General features: G+C 39.6%; 1 protein-coding gene across 3 annotated transcripts in view; it reads left to right on the forward strand.

Annotated features, from left to right (window-relative positions):
- Nucleotides 1–22,793, forward strand: part of LOC146817864 (amine sulfotransferase-like) — a 278,102-nt gene that overhangs the window by 127,015 nt on the left and 128,294 nt on the right. For all 3 annotated transcript variants that reach the window (XM_085611343.1, XM_085611345.1, XM_085611344.1), the window contains exons 3-4: nt 74–282; nt 9,516–9,648. In XM_085611343.1, coding sequence (XP_085467469.1) covers nt 74–282; nt 9,516–9,648 — 342 coding nt within the window. The remainder of the gene's footprint in view (nt 1–73; nt 283–9,515; nt 9,649–22,793) is intronic.

Raw genomic sequence — 22,793 nt, forward strand, 5'->3', positions numbered from 1 at the left:
AGTATGTGGAGAAGTTGTGCTCTATACTGCTCCTGGGAACATAAATACTAAACATTGCAAATTAATCTTACAGGGACCGTATGGACGCAACAGATTTTAAGTTTGATTTATTATGAAGGGCATCTCAACAAAACAGAAAACCTTCTGTCGATCGATCGTGTTCCTGGTTTTGAATATAATGTGAGAAAAGTCAATTTTGATCAGCTACCCTCGCCTCGTATTTTTGGATCTCACCTTCCGCATTACTTGACCCCGAAAGGTCTGAAAGACAAAAAGGCAAAGGTAAGAAACACTGAGTTTTTGATGCATAAAACTTTGTACTGTTTTGAGCACGGCTTTTAGAAACTGGAATGTTTCCTTCTGCATGAACTGCATTGTGTTTGCTTTTCAAGGCGGGCATCCCTTTTGAATAATTGTTTACATTGTTTCAGTCTGTTCAGTACTATTATTTGGATCTGGCAGGAAAGGAGTTTAAGTCTTGAGTGGGAGAGTTAACACATTCCAGGAGCAATGTGGGATTTTAAGTCACCTCATTGAACTGCTGTGCTCAATGCGATAAAGACCCAAAAATCCCATTGCTCACAGTGTCCTAGATATATTACAAACAAATTAAGGAGCATACATTACAAACACTAAAAAGTTCAACATCAAAACATTCTTATACCTCTGTAAATCTCTTAAAATAATTTATAATTTCCTATATTATATCACAAAGACAATCGACAACAACCATGAAAGTACACATTTTATTAGTAAAATGATTGTATAACATCAATCAATTTATGGTATCTATGTTGATATTCACATGATAGTCTTTCAGTTGACAAAGCAGCCGTACATTTTGATGTTAGCAGTTGATTTTGGTATTGGTACCCAATTTCTATGTAAGCAGCCAGCAAGTGTTTTGCGAAATCCTGGCTTCTTTAGGGCCAAAAATACTGAGTTTACCTCTGTTAAGTACCACTTTATCAATATTTGATGTTACTTTTCCCATACAAGTTTCCCATTCATTCACATCAATGATCACAACCTTAGTTTGTTACATATACAACTTCAAATAATCCTTCTATCTCACAGTGAAGCCCATATTCATGCACAACATCACCATAAGTTCATTTTAAAGGAAGGGTTGTATAGAAAAAAAACAATTCCCCTTGTTTGAGAAAATACCCATTACAATGTTGGCGAGCCCATCTTTATGAGTTAACAGCATGTGCCGTCCTTCAAAATGTCAAGGCGGTTAACTGCTAACATGGAAATGTATGGTTGACATTGTCAACTGAAAGACTATGTCATGAGACAATAACTTGAGATAAAGAATGATGGGTTAGGATGCTACCGCGAGCAATTGCCAATGGTCTGACAAATTGCAAGCATTCCTCCCATCAATTTTTGTGTGTGTTCATGTTTGTACCAACACTTGAAAAGAAGGGCCTTTGTTGGACTGCTGCAATATTGATTTAGCAAGCTTTCTGAATGGCTTGCAGCCCTTAATCAAACAGGACTGAAAATGTCAGGGGCCATATTATCAAGAACGGGCGGCAGCGTCGATAAGGGGCTTGATAATATGCCCTATAGAATTCCAATAGAAGCCCAGGTTCTGGTTTGAAGGACATCAAACCGGGGCTTCTATTGGAACTCTATAGGGAATATTATCAAGCCCCTTATCGCTGCATTAGCGGCAGTTTTCTGCTGCTAAAGCGGCGATAATGTTATCGCCCGTTCTTGATAATATGGTCCCAGATGTCTACTTCCAGCTCAAAACAGAAAGATTATTTGGTGCACTCATCCCTAGTGTGGTGTAACGCAGGCCAAGTCTTAGCCACCTTTTTGTTGAAAATCCCACAACTGTGAAGAATCATAGCAAAATGTCAATCAATTTCCGTATGGTTAAAAACTCTTTGACATAAAGTCTACTCAGTAATATAGATAACTTGGGAGCAAAATAAAACAGAACTAGCACACTGAGTAACAGAATTGTGGCTGATAGTGATCACTGCGCTGCTTCAGGTGCTTATGACAAGCGGGGACTAATTTAACATTAAGTTAGCACCTAATGCTTAGTGGAGTCTTTCAATATCATTGCCACATGGGAATCAAACCAATTTATGTATATTCCCATCTCAGGAGACAATTTTTGTGTTGATAAAAAATACAGAAACACATGACAGAGCTTCTGCTGAATAATGGTTTATTGTGAAACCTCGAATGAAAACTCAACCAGCTTTTAGAACTAGAAACAGTTACAATTTGTACCTGTTTTATTTCACCTGGGTTGCAAGCACCAATATAGAAGGAGTAAACACTCCCAAAACTACAACTACATTAAATCTTTGTTTACCCTCTCTTAGCATCATTCCTGCTCCTTTGTTACTGCTAACTGAGTCATGGACTGATCTACTCCTTCCATGATTTACAACCCATACAACTCTGATTACTCCAGAGTCCCCCATTCCTTGTGCAATTACAACATTTTGTACACAAATACCTATCCTTAAACACCAAATCAAGTGCGAGCAGAGCTACCAATTATTCTTTTTGGAATGGTAGAAAGTCCTTATATCAACCAACCTGTTGCCTCCACCTCTTCCTGGTTAACACCAAATTCAGAATTGCTGTGTTGAGCTTCCTACATACTTTAATTTCCAGTTCATCTCTTAAAATAACAACCTCTTAATAACTTCTACTTTTGAACCCTTCCATCACTTTCCTGTGAGGATCCTGTAATCCTGGCGACCTTATTTTTGCAGTGTTCATAGTTGGAAAAAAATTAATCCACCTGAGTAGTTCCAGTTTCTTTTCAAATATTTCTGAAGTCCCTCTTTCAACATATTAATGAATTTGGAACGTGTACAAATCAAGATTTCTGTACTGTCTTCCATTTGGTTCTTAGGCTTGCAAAACAAAAGGCAATGAAACTTTTTGTGGCACTCAGCTCAGACTGGACTTTCATTTTCTCCTCAAGTTGTAAGCACTGAAATATTAAATTTGATAGAATACATTAAGCTTCATTTTTAGATATGGACATTTCTGCTCTAAAAAAGTTTACTGAAGATCCAGGTGGCCATGCAGGTCCCACTCTATTGCATTCTTGAAAAACCTGCTAACAGCTCCTATATGTCTAAGTCTCTGAACTTTGCCAAGAGTTCATATGAGCCAATAGTCCCTTAAATCTAACTGAGAGTTGAAAAAAAAACCTGCAGGAGGTTTTCGGTGTCTAATAAGCTTCTGTGAGGCAGAACATATTTGCAAATGTCTAAGAGATTCCCAAACCTCATACACATAAACTACTCCCCAAACCATGAGAAATTAGGAGAATTGTTTTCCTACTGGAACTATACTTTCATTTTGCGAATTATACTCTTGGAATATTGTTAAGGGAATTCATGGGTCTGTTCTTCTGCGTACAAAGTGCTAAATCTGGGTGGAGAAGGAATAACTTGTTTAAAGTCTACTTTCTTTGGTTTCTTGTATGAAGATTTGGGTTTGGACATCCCAAGGCAGAAATGTGTATACCCAATATTAAAGATACATCTTTTGAGGATCTTGTCTACTACTAATGATTATTTCAGAAAATATACTATTAATAAAATAATTCTCTTTCAACATACAATTATTGGTATTTCATAGCACTCTAATTGACAGAAGTTACTGTTATCCCTATGTAATGGAAGAATGTTTATTAAACTTGAATTTAGGGTAGAGACAGTCCTGCCAGCATTTTCGCATGTGGTCTGGAAGAGACGGAAACCTCTTCACAAAGTGTGCTTAAATCATTAAGCTTTCTGTAATGAAAAGAATAAACATGAGCTTTGAATTAATTAGTGTTGGATATGTTTAACATTAGTTACATATTTTGCAGGTTATTTATGTCACTAGAAATCCTAAAGATAATTTAGTTTCACTTTTTAAAAAAAGTTAACTATTTGTATTGCCTAGAGAGAAAAGCATAAATATCAGATATACATACATTGTAATTAGACATAAAATGTACAATGCATGGTGGACAGTCAATTCCTCAATTTTCGCAATAGAAGTCATTAGTCGGCTGAATTAAAAACAATATGTAGCTGGATGCGCGGGAAACAACAGCAGACTGCACCTTATGTACTTAATCGTTAAGATTCTAAGACTTCTAAAAATAGATTCCAAGCTTTATACAAACTGCACCAAAAAAATCATTACGATATATACATTATTAATTAAAACAAGGAATGAGGGGAGGAATTTTACCCGTGGCACTAGCTTAAAAGGATATAAGTAGGCTGTCCGGTTTTAGGTTTAAACCTATAATAACTGATAAAACCCCACGGGAAGGGAAATAGCCCTCACCAGTTTAAACATATAAACACTGAAAAAAACCCTGCACAACCACAAACTAAATGCCATTCAAAGAAAGGAAAAGGAGAGTGAAAGAGTCATTTTTATTTCTTCCTGAAGGGGCCAATACAATGTAACTTTGTTATTTAAGGAAGCAGTAAGAAAGACTGGGCTAACACTATTCTGCGTGAGTTTTGTTGTTTAGGGATGTCACTAAAATATAGTTTCTTTTTCCTTTTTTCAGTTTTGTGGTCTTTGGTCTAAAGATACAGGGGTTAGAAGCATGTTTTAAGTGTTGTTTATTTATTTTATAAACTGTAAAGATTCAGTAAATATCAACATCATATTTGATTTTTTGCTACGTTTGAGTCTTTCATAAGAATCTTTACCAACATGTACCATCACATTTACCCACAGAGAATGGGTAAAAACTCTTGATACATCAGCCCCCTTTTCTACTGAGTCAGTATTGATAGGAGGTGAATTTCCAAACACCCCAGGCTTTAAACATTCAATGCAAGGTATAGTGACAGGTTTATGTGAAAAGAGTGCAGTCATAAAGCATCTGGAATACTGGTGAACACATAACACCAGACTTTTGGAAAACATGGAATACAGTGTCACTTAGAAGCTGCTGCAAAAAGTTCTTACCAAGTCCAACAAAGATTGGAGTGATTTTGTTTGTATTTGCAGTGATTCAGCAATGTATATGAAAAAGTTGTGTGATGACCTGTCAAAATCGATACCTGAGCTAAAGCGCTTCCTTGCGAGAGATCCTTACCGCTTGTTAGATGGTATGCTGAAAACATCTTTACAATCTTCAGAGTTAATGAAGAATGCTATTGACTAGTCCATTCTGATGAACTGTTTTGTAATACATGGAAAATAAATGCAAATATTTCTAATTGTGTGCTTTGTGTGGCATCAAAGAAAGAGTCCTCCCAACTGTGCCACGTAGCTGGTGGTTCTCGGTCCTAGAGGCCATGAATGATATATTATCCATGTGGCAACCGTTTACAGAACTTTTGCTGAGTGATGATGCCAAAGGCAAGAAATGTGAGGATCTTTGATCACATATTGATAGTGAGTTGAAAAAAGTACACTCTACTGTATTCTTAGATTTTTACAGGAAAGCATGACTGCTGTAGTGGACATAATAAAAAAACTATAGTCTGAAAACACCCTTGTCTACCAAGTGTTCAGCATAATTGGTGTAGATGTGAATCATCTACTTGAGAGTGGGCTGCGTGACACTTTTAGTGACTTTGGCACTGCAACATAATCCATGTTAGAGTGCTTGCCACTTGGTAAACAAAGAAATGTTGAGGAGCAGTTCAGGAACTTTTATTTTACAATGTATGAGAAATAGCCCTTCACCAACCATGGCATTTGAAGTCAATGAAGCCTCACTGTGGTACTCTGCACAAGTTCTAGGGCCCGATTCACAGAACTAACTTAAGACAAAATCCTAAACTTACTACCATTTTGGTATTCACAGAAGGCACTTACTCATTTTGGTATTCACAGAAGGCACTTACTCATTTCGGTATTCACAGAAGTTAGGAGTCCTAACTTTAGGACTCCTAAATGCCTTCTGTGAATACCGAAAGTCTTAAAGTTAGGATTTTTCTCAGTTTAGGAGTAGTAAAGTTAGGACTCCTAAATTAGGTCTCCTAAACTGAGAAAAATCCTAACTTTAAGACTTTCGGTATTCACAGAAGGCATTTAGGAGTCCTAACTTTACTACTCCTAAACTGAGAAAAATCCTAACTTTAAGACTTTCGGTATTCACAGAAGGCATTTAGGAGTCCTAAAGTTAGGACTCCTAACTTCTGTGAATACCGAAATGAGTAAGTGCCTTCTGTGAATACCAAAATGGTAGTAAGTTTAGGATTTTGTCTTAAGTTAGTTCTGTGAATCGGGCCCCTAGATCCCTCCTGTAAAGGGACATCTTCTCCGGAGTTTCAAAAGTGCTGCCTCATTTTTGACAGCTTCAATAACTCTGAGGTCATTTGGTCAGTTCAACGGCATATGTTGCAGAACTTGTAATGAGCGGACTGATGGATACCTCTTTACCTAACACATCTTGCCAAAAAGTCTCGATTCCTGTTTTTAAAGGTTGGAGTTTTTCACAGTGAAAAAAATGTGTATCATTTTAGCAGGTCACCCTTGACATCTAGGACACTTATGATTCTCTTTCATCCCCCAATCAAATAGCTTCACCGGTGTAAAGTATAGATTAAAAACAGTTTTATAATGTTGGGCCTTCAGATTAGCTGACAAGAAAATCTTCATCCCAAGTGCAATTCACATATATAGGGCTGCTTTCCCATCCCCTACCTTCTTGGCCCAGTTGGCTTCAACCTTCTCTAAATCATCGGGTAGTAGATTCAAGTAGGATTTTTTAAATGCAATTTATCCTGCAATCCCCTCGCTGAATAACTTCTAGGAGTGGGATCTTATCTACAGTAAACAACTCCCCCCGAAGTAGGGTATAATTCCTTCACCTGGAGATGCTTAAAGTAAGCCCTAGTGACTATCCCATAGTTCTGCTGTAGGTATGAGAATTAACAAAAATCTGATGCTTTATAGATGTCTCCAATCCTAATAATGCCAAATTGTTTACAATACCTCTCAATTGCATCATAAAACATAGCCGGAAAGAGAGAAGATCGCCACAGGAGTGTATACCTATTATATTTTGGAATCCTCATTAATTTGCCCACCTTATTCCAGACTTTCCAGGCTGCCATTAGGCACTTAAATCATTTTTTTTTTAAAATAAATACTAGCCTCTGCATGTCGGAGAAGAACACCATGAGCATCTCTAGCTATAGCCAGCTGATGTATGAAAGGAAAAGCCGGGTCACATTCCTGACTTTCAGTATTTTGAGCAATCTCCTATGAACAAAACTCCCATCTGCTGTAGGAGAGCAGACCAGTAATTAAATACCAACTTGGGGACAGCCCACCCACCACTTTCCTGAGTAAGTGTAAAATATTTTAGGGACTGTGGTATTTCTGGTACTGCCATATAAAGTTAATGAACATAGAGCCCAGCTTCATAACTATAGCACCTTCTATCTCAAGGGGGATGGAGCAGAACAGATAGACTACCTTAGGGAGAATAATCCTTTTAAGTGTATTACATCTCCCTATTATTGACAGATGTTACTTACCCATACGTTTTAAGTCAGTGCTAATACCCCTTGGAAAGCGGATCCAGATCGACCATATAGAGTCCACCTCGCAATTTATCCTAACCCCTAGATAAGTAACTGTATCGATCTTTCAGGGATCTTGAAGATAAATATTTTTCGAGCAAACAATCTGTGTTTTCTCTTTATCCCAAAAATACCCTAATCCCCTCCCATATTTGCCTGCTAAATTTTCAACCTCTGCTATTGTCCTCTCAGGGTCTGATTTTACAATGACATTGTCATCTGCATATGCCAGAACCTTAGTATCATAGCCACTAACAGTATCAGGTTTTATTGCTTGACTTTGTAAGATCGGATTGAAAAATGGATCAATATACAAAGCAAACAGGATTGGGAAACGGGGACAGTCCTGTCTTGTCCCCCTGCCCACCTCTATTTTACCCGTTTCATTACCCATCATTTGTAGCCTGACATACAGATTGAAATACATTGCCCTAATGGCAGTGATAAAGCATGGGCCAAATCCAGATTGTGCCAGAATTCTCCAAAGAAAATGGCAAGACACTCGATCAAAGTCTTTTTCCGCGTCAACGAGGCTCACAGCCACCCAGTCCCCCGTTACTTCACAATATCCAACAATGATGAATATAGCCTTTTACATCGCATGCGTTTACAACGCATGCAATTACAACGTGGTCGTTACAACGACCGCGTTGTTACATTGCAGTACCATTACAACACAAGTCATTACAACGACTTGCTCTAGGGGGGCGAGCTGGACTTCGGAATAGTATAATTTACTATTCCAACTCCAGTGTGTTCAAGAGTAGGGAAGGTGTTGGAATAGTAAATTATACTATTCCTTAGTTTAGAGCGCCCTCTACAGCAAGTCGTTGTAACAACTTACGTTGTAATGGTACTGCGATGTAACAACACGGTTGTTGTAACAACCGCGTTGTAAACGCATCCATTGTAATGCATGTGATGTGATGGCTGTTTCCCACAGAGATATAACATGCCTAATAGTGATCAGTAGTTCCCCTACCCGGTATAAACCCGTGTTGCCATGGGGGTACCAGAGTAGCTATGATCCTCCCTAACGGGTAGCCAAAATATTTGAGTAAAGTTTAGCGTCAGCATTTATTAGAGACATTTGATGGTAAGAGGTAGGAGTACCCAAAGGATTCCCTTTCTTTGGAAAGATAACTATATCTGTGCCTTTCCAAGAGTGCGGAGGAATCCCGTTTTGTTGGACGCCCAAAAATAGGTCCAGCAATAGAGGAGCTAGCCCAGGGAGAAGCACTTTATATAGTTTGAGAGGGATCTTATCAAGGCCCACTGCCTTTCCTGAAGCCATCCGATGTAAAGTGTCTACGAATTCCTCCAAAGTAACATCAGACTCCATCTCCCGAATGTTGTTAAGTCAATTGCTCTTAGTTGCTCCCTCCAATTTACTTTACCCCCAAAGTTGGAACAGGGGGGATACTCTTGATATAATTATCTATAAAATCGATCGACTATGCTGAGAATATCAAAGGGATCCATGGCATATTGGCCATCAGGCTTTTTCATTTTAGTAATATTGCTCCTTGTGATTTTCTGCATTGTGCATAGGCCCAACAACCTTTCTATTGACTCTCCGTATACTAGACCTCATTTTTATGCGTTTGAAACCCTTTGGCCATTCTCTCCATAAAGTAGCTATTGATCTCGGCTTTCGCTGTTACCATCTTTTGAGCATCTTGTCTACTACCATTGATTATTTCTGAAAATATCCTGGTAATAAAATAATTCTCTTTCAACATACAATTGTTGGTATTGCTTAGCTCTATAATTGACAGAAGTTACGGTTAACTCTATTTAATGAAAGAAGGTTTATTAAACTTGAATGTAGGGTAGAGACAGTCTTGCCAGTATTTGCGCATGTGGTGGAGTGCGCTTAAATCATTAAGCTTTCTGTAATGAAAAGAATAAAACATGAGCTTTGAATTAATTCGTGTTTGATATGTTTAACATTGTTTACATTTCTTGCAGGTTATTTATGTCACTAGAAATCCTAAAGATAATTTTGTTTCACACTATCATTTTATCAATATGTTTAAAGAACTTGAAGATAAGCCACCTGAAAATCTCGAGGAATTCTTTGAGAACTATCTGGCAGGAAAAGGTAATTTTATCTGGCAAGAAAATGCCATTTACGCATTCTGTATATTAAAAGAATGAGTAAGAAAAGGACAGCTTTCTCTTAAAGAATAAAACGAGTTAAAAATCTAGCCTTGTTTCATAGGATGAAGATAATTCCAAGTACATGTGCACAGTGATTCTGAAAGAAAATGCAGCCTCTTTTGCTTCATTTACAATTATTTATTTAGTGTGAAGGCTGGATTTTGCATTTTACCCCACACTTTTGTGACTCTTGGCAAATTTCTTTACTACCCTGTTGCTCAAGTTGTAAATATTTTAAATAGGTGTTATTGAGTAAACAGCTGTATTGCCTATTACTGCAAAAGTAACATGTTCCCAGCCCTCCACAGCTAATGTGCATTCGAGCCTCAGCTTTTACTAAGTCATATTCTGCTGATCTGGACCAGGCCGCACTACATTTTTTCACTTACAAAAGAGTCAGATGCAGTGGCAGCTGGCATAGGGCGTGCTGCGCTGTGGGGCGGTTGGGCAGGGTGGGGGCGGGGCAGGGTGGAGGGGTAGTCAACTCTGACATATGATGGAATGGAGGAAAGTAATAATTACTTTCCTCCGTTCTGTTGTATGTCCAAGTTTACTACCCCCCACCCTGCCCCTCCCCTGCCTCACCACACCGCTCTGCTGCATGCCCTATGAGAGCCGCCACTGGGAAGAGGATGGCTATTTGCCAAAGCAACTTACCAAATATTCACCTGCCTTTAGCATCCCCGACTTCCTTGCTCTTCCTTCTATAGATGAAAAAACTCTAAAGAACGCCCTGGTAATGCAAAACATCAGAGCTTCACCCCTACTTAGCACAATTCCCCTGCTGCCCACCTTGGGTGTTCAGGCTGTGCCTCTGTCTGGCTGCTAATCACCCTGGTCAGAGGCCAGTAGGGGGACAGGGGGGACATCCTATGATCATATATCCATGCCACAGCATTGTCCCTCCCTGTGGTATGATAAGGATTTGCGATTAGTCAATATGTCACAATACATATGTCTGGGCAGCAAGCCCTTTCTGAAATGTGTGAAAAGCAATGTCTTCATACCTACTTAAAGTCTAAAACATATTTTTTAAAGCCAAAATATGAAAAGCAGGTGCTCAATGAGAAAGTGCTTCTCCCCGTCACGCTACAGAGCATGGAATTTTAACCACTCCCACAATTCATCTCTTTTTATGCGTTCTCGACCCACAGAGAGCAATTGAAGAGATAAATGTGACACAAACTGGAACTCAGGTGCTGGGATTTCTTGAGAAATTTCGAGAACTTTGAAAAGATACCGTTTTTTTCCAATCAGATATTATTGGTTTTTCAAGACATAGTCAATACACATACACACTGTTCATTGTTCATGTCATATCCAGCACTTGTTGCACATATTACACATAATCGTTACTCTCTGGCGTGCTTAACTTAACATTCCCATGTAACAAAACGCCAACCCCCCCCTGAGTTGCGCCTTTGAAAAGAATCGGATACTGTTAGTAGACATTTGTGAAAGCAGGAGATCTGCAGCAAAGATGGACAGCCAGGTCCACAGAGGGACCCTGAAGCAGCTTGCCAGTTTGCACCTCAGAAGGAGGTGCAGGGATGGCAAGGAGTGAATTAATCTTGTAGTCAAACAGATGCAGGCAGCAAATTCTTCACTTGAGACATCGGGGTGGGCTGGTGTAGCAAAGAAGGTCCCAGACCAGGAAACATGCAGGAGATGTGATGTACAGGTAGGACAACCTGGTGAGGTTCAGGAGGCATGGTGCACTCTTGTAGTGATTAGTATTGATCAAGGAGAGAGCCATCAGCACATCACTGGGGTGTTGGGGACCAGTGGGTCGGGTAGACTCCCTTCCAGCAACACTGCCGAACGCACTTTCTTTCTCAGGCAGGACAGTTCTGACCTGAGAACTGAAAGTTTACTGACAATCAATCAGTTGTTTGCAGTATTCTAAACTCATATCACCGTATTGGCAAATAGACCCCAACTCCAAGGGTAGAGCGCAGGGTCATTACAGCTGGGTTTCTGAGCATATTGTGGCTATCTTATTCTTGCATGTGGAGTTACTCTTCTCTTCCTTCCCTACAAACTCTGGGTGCAAGGGCAGTGGGTGTGTTGTTGTACTTCTAGGACCATGCAAATGTACTGAACTAAGGAAGAATCAAAGTGGGTACCAAGGTCACTTGCGTGGGAAAGGGGTATCCCAAAATGGGGAATTAATCTTTCAGCAACATTTTCGCAGCAGTCACACACAGCATCTGCCTATTTACAAGGATAGGCGTCCACCCAGCACAACCACATAAGCACAATAACATAGGAATATGAACATCACTAAGTCATTTTTATTAAGGTCCATTTACAGATGGAAGAAGGGTACCCAAGGTTGCAGGGAGCAGTGGAATTGTTCTTGATCCTTTTCTCAATATTATAAGATTGGCAGGTGACACAGAAGTGGCATTTATTCTGAGTACGTTTCTCTGCAGCATGAATTATATCATCCTTTCCGACGTGGACCATGCATGATACAAACAGGCTATGTTGGGAAACAGGAATTTTGGGGCACCCACTCTACTAGTGTTCTTCCACACTCCATTGGGGTCCAGTTCTGTTTGATGCATGGCATGCTTGTGTGTCCACATTATATTCTCCTTCCAGCAATGCAGACAAATCTTTGACAGTAGGTACAAGGAAGTTCCTCAGTTTGTTATACGTACATAGCAGCTTTATGATTGGGAGACAACACACTCTTTTAGCTGCTGGCTTACAAATGCATTTCCCTGGGACACTTTACCTGATATAGACTGATGTGAGAAAACATTTACAATCACTGTTCTAAATGTGAGCATGAGAGTATTTAATGCATTCTGCATGTACATCCTGTTTTCCATACATATACATAGATGTAATAATATTTGCATGGTTCAACACACATGCATGTTGTTCATAATTATGCATAGGTTGTTCTATTTAAAAAAAATATATATATATATTGTTAAACCCTTCAGGGACTTTTCCTGTGCGCATATTTACATCCCCGACATATATGTATTATGACAGAAAGGAGCACAAACCCATATAAAGACACTCATCTACACATATGTTCTCAAGACATATTGAACAGATGCAACAATGTGAGATGCAGGTTGGGGCCAGAGCAGGTACCTAGGAGCAGAGGTCTGAGAGGAGCATCAGAACACTAGAGCCAAGAGCTGTTCGGGGGACTGTGGAGGTGGTTATCATGCTCTTGCCAGACACTGCAGCAATCCATTTTGATGAGCTCTATACTGTTCTCTTCGACACTGTGAAGAACCCGACCTTCGTGTATGCCTCCCAAAGGCAATCTGAGAAGTCGAGAGGTAGGAGGAGACGTCAGCGGGCGTGGTGGTCTTGTGGTGAGTAGTGTTCTAGGTTAGCAGAGGGCCATTAAAGAGACCAGGCAGCGCCAGTGCAGCTTGTGGCATAGGTGTGCAGCAATTCGTTTATGGCCAGCCAAAGGCATTGAAAAAACAACAAAATTTTGTTCAACCATGCCAGCCTTTTGCCTTGCAACACCAGCGGCAATGAAAACCAACTAAATTTTGTTAAAACCTTCCATTCTTTTGCATTGCAATGCCTCACAGCAATCTACAGCCCTCCAGCACCTCATAATTCCTCATAGTGATTATTAAAACTACTGAATAAAACAGTTATCTTTCAACACAGTCAGTGATGTGACATGCAATGAGCAAATGGTGAGCAATGAACAGGTAGCAACCTTGGGCGAGCAGTGAGTAGCCCTTGAGAGGTCACTGTATTTCTCCACACAGAACTTCCCACCTGTTGCTTTCACTCCAAGGCTAGAGGTCTGATACTAGCCTCAGGCACAGGGCTCCAGGCCTTGCATCACAAGAGGGTGCCTGGCGGAACAAAATCCTGAGCCAGTTGCCTGACACCATTGTATGCTCCATTTCAGTCCACCTAAGGACAGCGAGGTGGGCCTCAGGCACAGTAGGCATCTCTCTTTCCTCTTTTTCCTCTTCGAGAGAGTCCACTAGTCAGCACAGTCTAGTTAAAGCGAAAGTTCTCACTTTAAGGATCTTCACTATTGAGTTTGTACAATGTTTACTGTGCTGGGGCTGGAAGGAACTAATTGCATAGCAAGCTGTAGAAAAACATAATCTATTGAATTATTGAAATGCCATTCTAATCTGGGAAGCAAGAATGGAATATAACAGATGTGCTCCTGCCCCATTCCCATAATCACTAGCCTCCCAGTAATTCTGTGACTAGCTGCCATAATCACAGTCACTGTTCTCAGGGGAAGGTGAGGTGGTGTCCAACTCAACACCTCAATAAATAACAATTTTAAAGACAACATCTGCATCTACAGTACCACTAAGGACTATTTGGTATATCGCAAGTATACAACAAACACGGGCTAGAGCTCACCAATCCAAAAGAGTTGGATCCTTGTGACAGGGAAAAGTGGCACATTGGAATCTATTAAACATTATGGAAAGTGTAGTTCTAGTATGGATCTTAGATTTGATCCCATAATGGGAAAGAAGGGGTCACACCATTACTTAACTGGGAGGGGAATGGAGGGATATCATCTGAATACTGGGACGGTCCATAAAGTTTGGTCCCTGTGCAGAGGACAGTATTTAACTTTGGGTGCCAATTCTTCCCCTCCCCACTCCCCACCACTGGCAGATCCAGTAGAAGGTAAATCAATCTGGATGAAATGATTTGCTCAGTAAACCCTTTTTTCAACACCTCAGTCATTGGGAATTGACACTTCCCTATTCAGTTTGTTTCAACCAAAAGGTAAAGCATTCAAAGGGAGACTCGGGTGTGGTAACAAGATCAGGCATCTGATTTAGACCTAAAACGCTGAACCAGAGGGCAAACCTCTTCTTTTGACAAGAACATCAATCTTTGTACGAGCTAAAGACCAAATTTATACCAATTTGAAAATTGCTACAACCATTTTTTTGAGACAGAGGATTAATCCACAGTACAGAGTGTATCCGGATATTATAACTCTGTGAGCCTCAATAAAGCGCCCCGTGGGAATTATAACAACCTAATCCCCAACAATATCCTGTCTAATAAAAATACATCTGTGTGAAACTGATCTGGGAACTTGCGAAATTATTAACTTTCAAAATTCATTGATCACCATGGATTCCCCACTAATTCCTTTTTCCAAGTGTTGTGACTGCTACAGAGGAATTCAAATGTACTGAAGGAACATACTGAAATATTTATTTTTGATAATCAAAACGAGATGCCAATAAATGTACCAGCTAAGGAATTGCAAAATAAATCTAATGAAACAGAAGTGGGTCCAGGACGAGATTGTATCCCTTGGTAGCAATATTTTACTCAATGTCATCGCTGTTGACTATCACAGTGGATGCCATTAACCTTCAGTTACAATAAATGGACACTCCAATTGATCTTCTTCTTAGAATAGGTGTACAGATACTGGATTATGATAAAAAAATGTATCAGTCAAACAACCTCAAACATTGTTTCTGTTGCAAGATCATCAACACGCTTGGTTTGCTACCAAGTGTAAGGAACATAATGATCAGCTCATGGAAAAGGATTGAACAGGAAATGTTTGAGCATGGCTTTGGTCGACTGAGGCAGACCAGGAACCAAACTCTATACCCAAATGGTAGTACAAAAGAGTTTGTCACAGTAAATCATCTAATTAGAACTAATAGTAAACCACACCTATATCCATCCTCTAATGACTTACTTGTTGACCTTACAAATGGGGTCAAGCAAATACTGTAGCATGAGCCTCATCTACATCCATCCTTTATTGACTCAGTGCTTTGACTACCGTATAGTGACAAGCAAAACATTTACATGAGCCTCCGGTGAAGACTGCTAAGACTGCTTTAAATACAACTACCAAGCTCAACACCAAAAGGGATGTAGGGGAGAAGCTTCAAACAGATGATATATCAATGATTGATCACCAAGTCTAAGTGGCTTCACACTTAGATCAGCTACCCTCAGGTGTGTGTAGGAAAAACAAGAAAATGCTAACAAACTAATGAAGAAAAATAATTCTAAGAATATGAGCTTGGACAACTTCCATTCATTTGGCAGGGCAAATGTGAAACTGCCAAATCAGCCTCAGTCGGCTCCGAGATAGCGAGACATCATTTGGAGCAAAAGTCAAAAGATAAGTTGAGCTCTAAGCAACAATCCAATCATCAGCCACCTGCCGGAAACTCGAGAATAGGTGCAAACACACCCGATCTTTAGAATCCTGATGTCCTTAAAGACCAGAAAAGGGCATCCAAGGAACGACTTATACAGAACAGACAAAAAATATGCTATTTCTTCACAGTGCAATCTATTGCCATATTTTTTAAAACAAAGGGAGCACTCCATGGGTAAAGAACCAACTAACATGTTGCTAGGTACTGAAGGAAAGATAAAAACGGAGACTAATTAAATGGTTGGGAGGGATAAGAGCACTTACAGTCCATTAGCATTGCAATCTAAGAATGAAATATACAGAAGGAATTGGCTTTGTTCATATGATCTTGATCCCACAGTAGTTCAACTGACTTCACGAGGCAGTACTCTATCTAGGGATACAGGTGTGATACAAAGTCAAAACGCAACAAAAGCTGCCCAACTGCCTAGAAAGAGCGAGGACAGAAGCCAACAAAGTGCTGTAGTGTTTACTAGGACAAATGTTATATGAAATCATGGTTTTCCTGCTGTTATATGATCATACCCCTCTATTGGTCCTCTGATGGACCTTGTTTTGTGCAAAGAGAGGTTGGAAATGAGAGAGCCAAATGAGGACCAGGAATTGGATGACTAAACTACAAACTAGAAATTAAACTCATGTAAATTACTCTAAATACAATGCATTAAAGGTAAAGGTTTATCACAGCAAGCCCAAATCTCCTGAAGAAACATAGGTGAGCCAAAATCATACACCCTAAAAGCTCAGTTAAAGCAATACAGAATAATAACATTAGAATTTGATGCTCAGTAATTTCTCTAATATGATCGTTTCTCATAATTGATTAACAGGATTACGAATGCACATTCATTTGGATAGAAATAATTAAGATAGACGATATGAAATTATTCTGTATAGTCTGCGGTTAAACTGTCAGCTAAAGGCTGCCTCTCGGGTGGGTTGCTGACTTTTATTTCCATTAGGTTGGAAGTCTTGCAGGTAGAGATTTCGATAGACTCCAATTATATAGTAGCTATGGAATTAACCTCAAGTGATGTCAACAGTCCATAAGTAGTCATTTTGTACAATATATATATTCCACCTAACTCAATGAACAAAAAATGACACCAAACAAGCTGTTGGAGCACATTTAGGGCTTACGGCAAGAAAGGGAGAACGTAAAATTGATCCTGAATGGGGACCTCAACAATACTCTGCATTCGCAAAGCCTAATCCCACATCTGGTGGATGACCTCCATAGTTACTGTAGCATTCCTGCCAAGGTATAAGCTCAAATAGAGTCCTGGAAAAGTGATCTAAATTTTTGGCAAAGCATTTTTTTAGGATTCCAGTAGTCAATTTAAGTGGGCTACTAACCCCAAATATACCAGCAATGGCAATACATTGGTATGGCAGAAAACAGAACTTGCTAGACTATACTCCTGTACTCTGGCTCTGTTATAACAAATTATCTCATTATAGTCCCTCGACCAGAGATCGATTATTAGCCTCAAGTATTGGAATTTAACTGGTGGCTCAGTTATAATGAACTACTGAAGACAATTGCTGAGGACAATGATAAAATCAGTTATTCAAAACTGAGATGGAACCATCATTACGATTTCAAGTACCACGGCTGGTGAAGGTCTAAGGGTGAGATATCTTGCAAGGTTGGAAAACCATCAAACAATAATTTCTGAATGGGAGTATATTCTTATATCACTAATGGATTTGTGTGCCTCTGATGAAAATCAGCATCCAAAAATTAGAACCAGAGAAGCGTTTTGCATGGTTCCGTACATCAGCGACTCATCATGAATTGATTACACAGAGAGCAGTTTACAAAGTTAAATGTTAAAAGTTAACATTTGAAGCAAAGTGGTGGCATCATCAGTGGGACAGTTCTTCATGGTGCAAAAAGATTTTGTGGGCTAATCTGCAATCTTGAAAATAAGCACCAGAGCATAACACCAGTGATGCACTAACATGGAAGAGCAATCTGACCAAATAGTATTTTGACCCTATAGGCAACCACGGTTCAGAATGACCTTATTATAACCTTGATCCATCAATATTCACATAAGGGCCACCTTTGCTTTTTGACATCGCCACTATGGCAGTAACGGAGGAGGAAATAGAATGGACTTTCTCTCTCTACATAGAGATCACTGAGGAAGCAATTCTGTGGGCCTTGTCTTCCTCCAGAAGTAATAGTGCACAAGGCCCTAGTGATGTACCTGTTTCTGTCTTCAAGTAAATCCTGAAAGTTGCATGGGACCATTATTGTAACTCTTTAGTGAAAAACGAGTCAGAGATAACACCAGACTCTTGGAAGAGATCAATATTACATCCCATCCATTAAAAAGGCAGCATAAGTGATCCTAAAAACAATAGAAATATTATACTCTTGGATAGCTACAAAAGTTGCTAGACTGCTACTAGAGAAGCTTGCAAACTGGGTTTCCAGTAACAATATTTTAGCACTGCAACAGACGGGGCTCAGGAAATCATCTGTGACAATTGACAACAGAATGTCGATAAAACTATTGGCACATAAAGCCATCAAATGAGGGACAGCTTTATACACTTATACACTTTGGTGTCTCATTTGGTTGGGTGAACAAAGCAACACTTTGGGGGCAATTAGGTTCTTGGGGCATTCCATCACTATTGTTTAGTGCAATTCCCATACTTCATACTGGCACATGGGAAAGGATAAAGATTTGTTCAGGCAGCAGAAAATCTATACCAAGAGATGGCTTGAAGCAGGGAGTTGTCCTTGGTTGAAGCAGGAATATGTACTTACTCTCATATTATTTAACCTTAATACAATTGTTCGAATAACTTATTTGATGAAGGAACAAATATTCTCACCCAAATTAGGCACCACTCACACCCTTGCCCTTCAATACGACGACAATACAGTGCTGTTAGATCACACTCCAATTGGATTTCGAGTCTTGACATATCTCCATCAATATAATGAACAAAATGATCTTAAGCTGAATCTGCAAAAAAACAATATAGTTCAGTTTGGCAAAATCGCTGGTGCTTATCCTTGGCGGACTAGTGGAAAAAAATCTTTCTGACAAAAGCTTACCTGTATCTGGGGATGTGGTAGGATCAGTTATTAAGCTACAAAATTCAACTTTCAGGGATTCGACATTGAGAAAGGTTTTTGCATTATAAATTACAGAAAGTTCATTGCAACTTGCACAACTGGCTTTTCAGTTTTAGATCTTTTTAGAGCCAGATTGATTCCTGCATCCACCTATGGTTCATGAACATATGACGCTAAGCTAAACCCTGCTACAGAAAAAACCTTTTACACTATTATCCAGGCATTCTTTGGTCTTCTACAGAGCACAGCTACCTGCAAATTAAAACTGGAATTCGTCTGATGAATCATGGCACTCTGGTAGATCTTCAGTTTCTGAAGTATTGCTTTAGGCTGAAGAATTCAGAGGGAGGAACCCTATAATCTAGAGTGAATTAATGAGCCTTTGAAGTTACATACTTCTGATGGAATTGCCAATTTGCACCAAATAATAAATTGAGTGGATCTGATGTAGAAATTGTAATATAATCCACAATATTAAGGTTATTGCCAGAAAAGCAGCAACGATGATATTGTTTAATAAAAACCTCGAGGAATTCACTAATTTGACACGTGGGCTACTCCTGTTCTGAGTCACTAGAGCCCTCATATGCCCACATATAGTTTATCTGCGCAGACATTTTCTTTGCCTCTGCTTTCTTAGACTGGGCATGCATACAACTGAAACTGCATTATCGATGCATGCGTCTGCAGTGTGTACACAGTCAACTAATATGCTGATCAATTAATTGATGGATTTGGCAGCCAAGGACCCTGGATAAATGTGATAACAGGAGGACTTCTGTGGAGTCCTTAGAAATAGTCACATCTAACTTATGGAGAGGAGTTGGCCTAACGACTAGGGCGGTCGACCTCGAGTCTGGGGAACTGGGTTTGAATTTCGGCAATGACGCTGAACATCCTGTGATTCTGAGCAAATCACGTAGGGGCATATTAACAAGCCAGGCGATAAAATTATCGCCGCTTTAGCGGCAGAAAATTGCCGCTAAAACGGCGATAATGGGCTTGATAAAATGCTCTATGGAATTCCAATTGAAGCTCAGGTTAGATGTCCTTCACATTTAACATGGGCTTCAATTGGAATTCCATAGAGCATATTATCAAGCCCATTATAGCCGTTTTAGCGGCAGTTTTCTGCCGCTAAAGCGGCGATAATTTTATCACCTGGCTTGTTAATATGCCCCCAAATCTCTCCATGCCCAACAAAAATTAATGTGTCCTCATGTAATGCAACTGGTGCTATGTAAAGCGCTCTGATACCCGATTCGGGTCAAGTTTGCGCTATATAAAACTGTAAAATAAAAAAAATTAAAAATACGTGAATAATAAGTTGGCGTCAGGATGCCAGAAAACAGACCTATGGCCTCTGCCATAATGTTACTCAAAGAACTAATCAGGCTAACAGCCTTCTCTGTAACTAACTCAGTCTTACAGTATTGAGTATAATCATTCCCACAAAGCAATCATCAGGCATAAAATTAAATATTTGCAAAATTACAATTTACAGCACAATATACAACACTTCCTTAGGGGGGCTTACAAGGATTATCAGAGTTCAAATCTCCTACCTCCAGAGTTTGTCAGAAGGGATGAATAAACCCCAGCCCTTGTCTACAAGAGTTATTTGTGAGCCTTAAAGGCCTTTTGGGGTTTAACAAATGCTTTTCACGATGAATGAATCGGGCATACTGCCCTTGTCTTAACAGACCATACCTATGAAATCTGACATAATATTTTCAAATGAACCAGTCAGTTATTATAGCCATAGGCTTTGACGTTGGCTTGCCACTATAACCAGGTCAGGTCTACCGTATTGCACATAAGCCAGCAGCTATCAGGAACAGAGTCATACAATTACAAATATATTCAAGAAATATGATTGAAAAACAATATGCAACCCCTATCAGATGCTTAATAACATATTGCTCCAATCTTAAGGGTTTGCCTGAGGACATAAATAACACCCAAACTCTTGCCTGCTATGGTAATCAAAGACATTCCTTGTGAGAAAATATACATCTACAGCCTTAAATACAGTGTAATAAGAATGCACCCTTAAAAGTCCTTTGGCTTTAGCAAATGATTCTGCAATAATTAAGGTATACTGGCATTGTTATACTTTTTCATAAACCTTTGAGACCTCTATTGGGCAGTCTTAGTCCTTTGTTTTAATTTTTCATATTAAACATACCGGTTTTAGGTATTGTTATGTCATAGCCTAGCCCACTGGAATTATGCGGCAGGGGAAGTTAAAGGCAAATTATGAGGCAGATTAACTAAATTATGTGGCAAGAAAAGGAAAATAATTAAGGATATTTTGCGCTGATATTTATTTTGTCATTTTTACATGTCAACACTGTCTGGGCAAGGGTTTCATTAGTACCAGTTTAACATACAAATAAACCAATAAGCAACAGAAAGGTGACAAATCAACCTTTGTGGAGGGCCTTCAAGTGCGCAGCAACATTAGTTGCTGGGTGTTAAGTAACCTTTGGTCCATTTGAGCTAGAAACAATTTAGCTTGTTAAAATCTGCAGATTACGCTGCAGATGATGGATTTTGTGGCAAATGCAACAAATCTATAAATATGCGGGGAAAAAATATGGCTGCAAAATTGCATAATTCCATTGACCCTGGTTACATGTATTTAGAATGTTCATACACTAAGGTTTCTTAACACCAGGATCTCCTATAAATGCTATTATTGAAGCTGTCAAATTATGATGGAAACACAAATGTTTTATGTACCTATCTGAATCATGTCATAGATGATTCTGCTAGAACAGAAAGAGGTAATACATTCCATATTTTTGCAGCAGTGACTGAAAAGGCACAGTCCCCCCAAAAGAGCTTTCCTGTTCTGGGAATATTTAGCAAAAATAGATGATTAAATCTTAGATCACAAGAGAATTTGAGCCATTCATCGTTTTCAGCTATTAAGTCAGGAGACTGTTGATAAATTGTCTGATGGGCAATTGCCCTAGCTTTGAGAGAAGTCCTTTGGCATATAGGGAACCAGTGAAGTTGTCTCAGAATGGGGGATATGAGTTGAAATTTAGAAATGCAGCAAACCAGACATCTTCCAGTATTTTGAAACAGTTGAAGATAGTGTATGGATTGTAGCAGGATTGCCAGCGGGATGGCATCGCTGTAGTCTATATGAGGTTGGATGATGGCATACACAACCATTACATGTTGCCATGCTACTCCATGAGAGTCCTACATTGGTTACCAATTGCCAGAAGATCCACCTTCGAGCTTCTTTGTATCACCCACAAAGCAATATATAGCAAAGGATCACTTTTTATCAGGAAGAAAATCACAAATACAGCAACGTATCCTCCACTATAGACTGACCCCTGCCTCAAAATTCCAGCATACAAGAAAAAAAGTTGGATGGAACATCTTTCGCTGTCCATGAAGCTAAACTAAGGAATTTTTCACCCCCAAACATAAGCAACAATTTTAGGTTCAGAGGATTAGTCAAGAGTTGGCTCTTCCCTACATAACCGTGCTACTCACAACACAGCAACACAGCACTGTACAACAACAGTAGGTATAAGACATTAAAACTATAAATTCCTGGGATATGGTTGAGTTACCAAAAATTGCGGACTCATTTTAGAACAGCTCCGACACTAGCCTGCAATATGCGGCATTATGCTGCAACCAAGGTTTATCACTCCTGTCCCGGTTGTACTGCCTGTCCCGGTTGTGCTGCCTGTCCCGGTATGCTACCTGTCCCGGGGGTGTAGCAGTTGATAGAGGAGGGGCCTCATGGCATTCCCTGATGGCCATAAGGTAGCCGCACAGA

This window comes from Triturus cristatus, chromosome 6, assembly GCF_964204655.1.
Source record: "Triturus cristatus chromosome 6, aTriCri1.1, whole genome shotgun sequence".
Classification (NCBI taxonomy): Eukaryota; Metazoa; Chordata; class Amphibia; order Caudata; family Salamandridae; genus Triturus; species Triturus cristatus.